The 2,387-nt window shown below is 40.4% G+C and overlaps 1 protein-coding gene across 1 annotated transcript; it reads left to right on the top strand.

Moving 5' to 3' along the window:
* The first annotated feature begins 602 nt into the window (after nt 1–602).
* Nucleotides 603–1,574, top strand: LOC134965254 (olfactory receptor 6N2-like). The gene has a single exon (XM_063941748.1). The coding sequence runs from the start codon at nt 603–605 to the stop codon at nt 1,572–1,574; it is 972 nt and encodes a 323-aa protein (XP_063797818.1).
* Nucleotides 1,575–2,387: the final 813 nt, after the last annotated feature.

The raw sequence follows: 2,387 nt of genomic DNA, 5'->3' as shown, positions 1-2,387 counted from the left end.
CTGCCCGATCCGTCCATAGACATATCTGCAGATCAATTGATCTGCAGATATATCTTTCCAGTGTGTACCCACCTTAAGAAACAGAGGTGAATCAGACTTGCAATAAGTAGTAATGCCTGGAGGACTATAGTAAGCAGTTTTGCTTGCAGAGTGTTTAGCAGTATGCCACTTACTGGGAGAAGCATAAATGTATATAGGTGCAATAGGAGAGCAGTATAACGGGTGTGGTATGTGTCACGGTGGCTGGGAACCCGACGATCAGCATCCCCACGCCGGGATCCGAGACTCAGAACGGGGAGGGGGGGGGGGCGGGGTGAGTGCAACAAGCCCCTTGGGAATAGTTCCTGTTGGTCAGCAAGCCCACCGGCGGGATTGTGAGGGGGAGGGATCCAGGTATTGTGTGCGGTCTCCTCACCGCTGGTCACATAACTACCTCCCATTATAACAGCAGTAATAAATCATATTTCTGAAAACATGCATAAAAGGGTAAATAAAGGGTAAACAAATTAATGAATGTTAGTACCAAATATTACCTCTTAAAATGAAACAAAAAATTATGTTATATCTACTCTTTAATTATTTTTTCCATTACAGATCAAGAAATGGAACTTTGGAATAAAAGCACGGTCTCTGAATTTATCCTTGTAGGATTCCCGACACTGTACAAATATGGACCATTCCTTTTTCCATGTCTCCTTCTCCTCTACCTTCTTACTGTTGCTGGTAATGTGATTGTATTTGTCTTAGTAAGGTTAGACTCACACCTGCATACACCTATGTACTTTTTTATTAGTATTTTATCCATTCTGGAGATCTGGTATACAGCAGTTACCATTCCAAAGATGTTAATCAATCTTCTTTTACCGAGAAAAAGTATATCCTTTAGCAGCTGCCTCTTACAGACCTATTTCTTCCATTCTCTTGGAGCCAGTGAATGCTATCTTCTTACCACTATGGCATATGACCGCTATTTAGCAATTTGCCACCCATTGCACTATTCGTCTATCATGACTGAGAAAATGACTATAAAGTTAGCAGCCACCTGTTTTACACTTGGCTTTTTATGTCCCATTACTGAAGTTATTTTAATATCTAAGCTGCCTTTCTGTGGGAGTAATGAAATTCAGCATATCTTCTGTGACTTTCCACCACTGCTAAGTCTGGCTTGTACAGACACCACCATAAATGTCCTTGCTGATTTTATAATCAATAGTTTCATTATCTTGGTGACATTCATATTTATAATAATCTCATATATTAGAATCATTTTTTCAATATTGAAAATAAGGACATCAAAGGGGCGTGTAAAGGCTTTCTCCACCTGCGTGTCTCACCTGACTGTAGTATTGGTGTTTTTTACCTGTATTGTGTTTATGTATGTCCGGCTTACAAAAAGTTACTCTTTATACTATGACCGCGTGCTAGCAGTCATTTATTCAGTGCTTACCCCTATATTTAACCCGATCATCTATAGCTTGCGGAACAAAGAGATCAGGGAGGCTTTTAAACGCAAGATGTGTAGCAGAAGACTCCACAACACGGAGGAGAAGCATAAATGTAAGAATGCGGCTTAATGCAGTTTTCTATTATGGATTGTTAAGGTACTTACCAAGTGTCAAGGAAGGGTTGGAAACTTTTGATCTAGTCTACAAGGTAAAGTATATGGCACACTGTATAGCAGAAAGGTAGAATGGAATCACTGCCCACCCATCTGGCACATGGTTAGTTCACAGTGTAAAATTTTAAGCAAAAGTAAAAATACATAATAGTATAAAAAGTAACACTGAAATAAATTAAATGCTAACAAATTATCTATCTATCTATCTATCTATCTATCTATCTATCTATCTATCTATCTATCTATCTATCTATCTATCTATCTATCGTATCTAACTGTTTAACTTTCACACCCTCACTTCAGGAATGCAGAATGTTTTAGGGGGAAAACTGTTAAATCTAACATGTAGGTAATTCATAGGTAAATTAGGGACACTAAGGGTGGGATTCAAATGTTTTATTGCCCCTGATCTCCCGTCTAAAGTGACGGAAGATCGCAAGGCGATATTCTAATGACCCCCGTTATTGTGCTGATCGCGCCCATAAGAGACGGGTTTAGCCACGTAAAACAGCTAAACCCGACTAAAGACATGGGCGCGATCATGAAAAGTCCCGTTTGGGCATCCAAACAGGTCACTTTTCGCGCATTTCAGCTCACCACCCCCTGGGGGTGGTGAGCTGAAATGCTGATATCGCACCCATTGGCAGCAACATTTGAATACTGCCGCCGGGCGAGATGGGGAGGACAGAAGATTTGAATCCCTAAGAATGTTGCAAACAAGGGCTTCAACAGCTACAGCAATTGAAAGCAGTAGGAACAAATGCATACT

The sequence above is a fragment of the Pseudophryne corroboree genome, chromosome 10 (assembly GCF_028390025.1).
Source record: "Pseudophryne corroboree isolate aPseCor3 chromosome 10, aPseCor3.hap2, whole genome shotgun sequence".
NCBI lineage: Eukaryota > Metazoa > Chordata > Amphibia > Anura > Myobatrachidae > Pseudophryne > Pseudophryne corroboree.
Note: the sequence above shows the minus strand (reverse complement) of the source record. Positions and strands in the feature narration are given on the sequence as shown.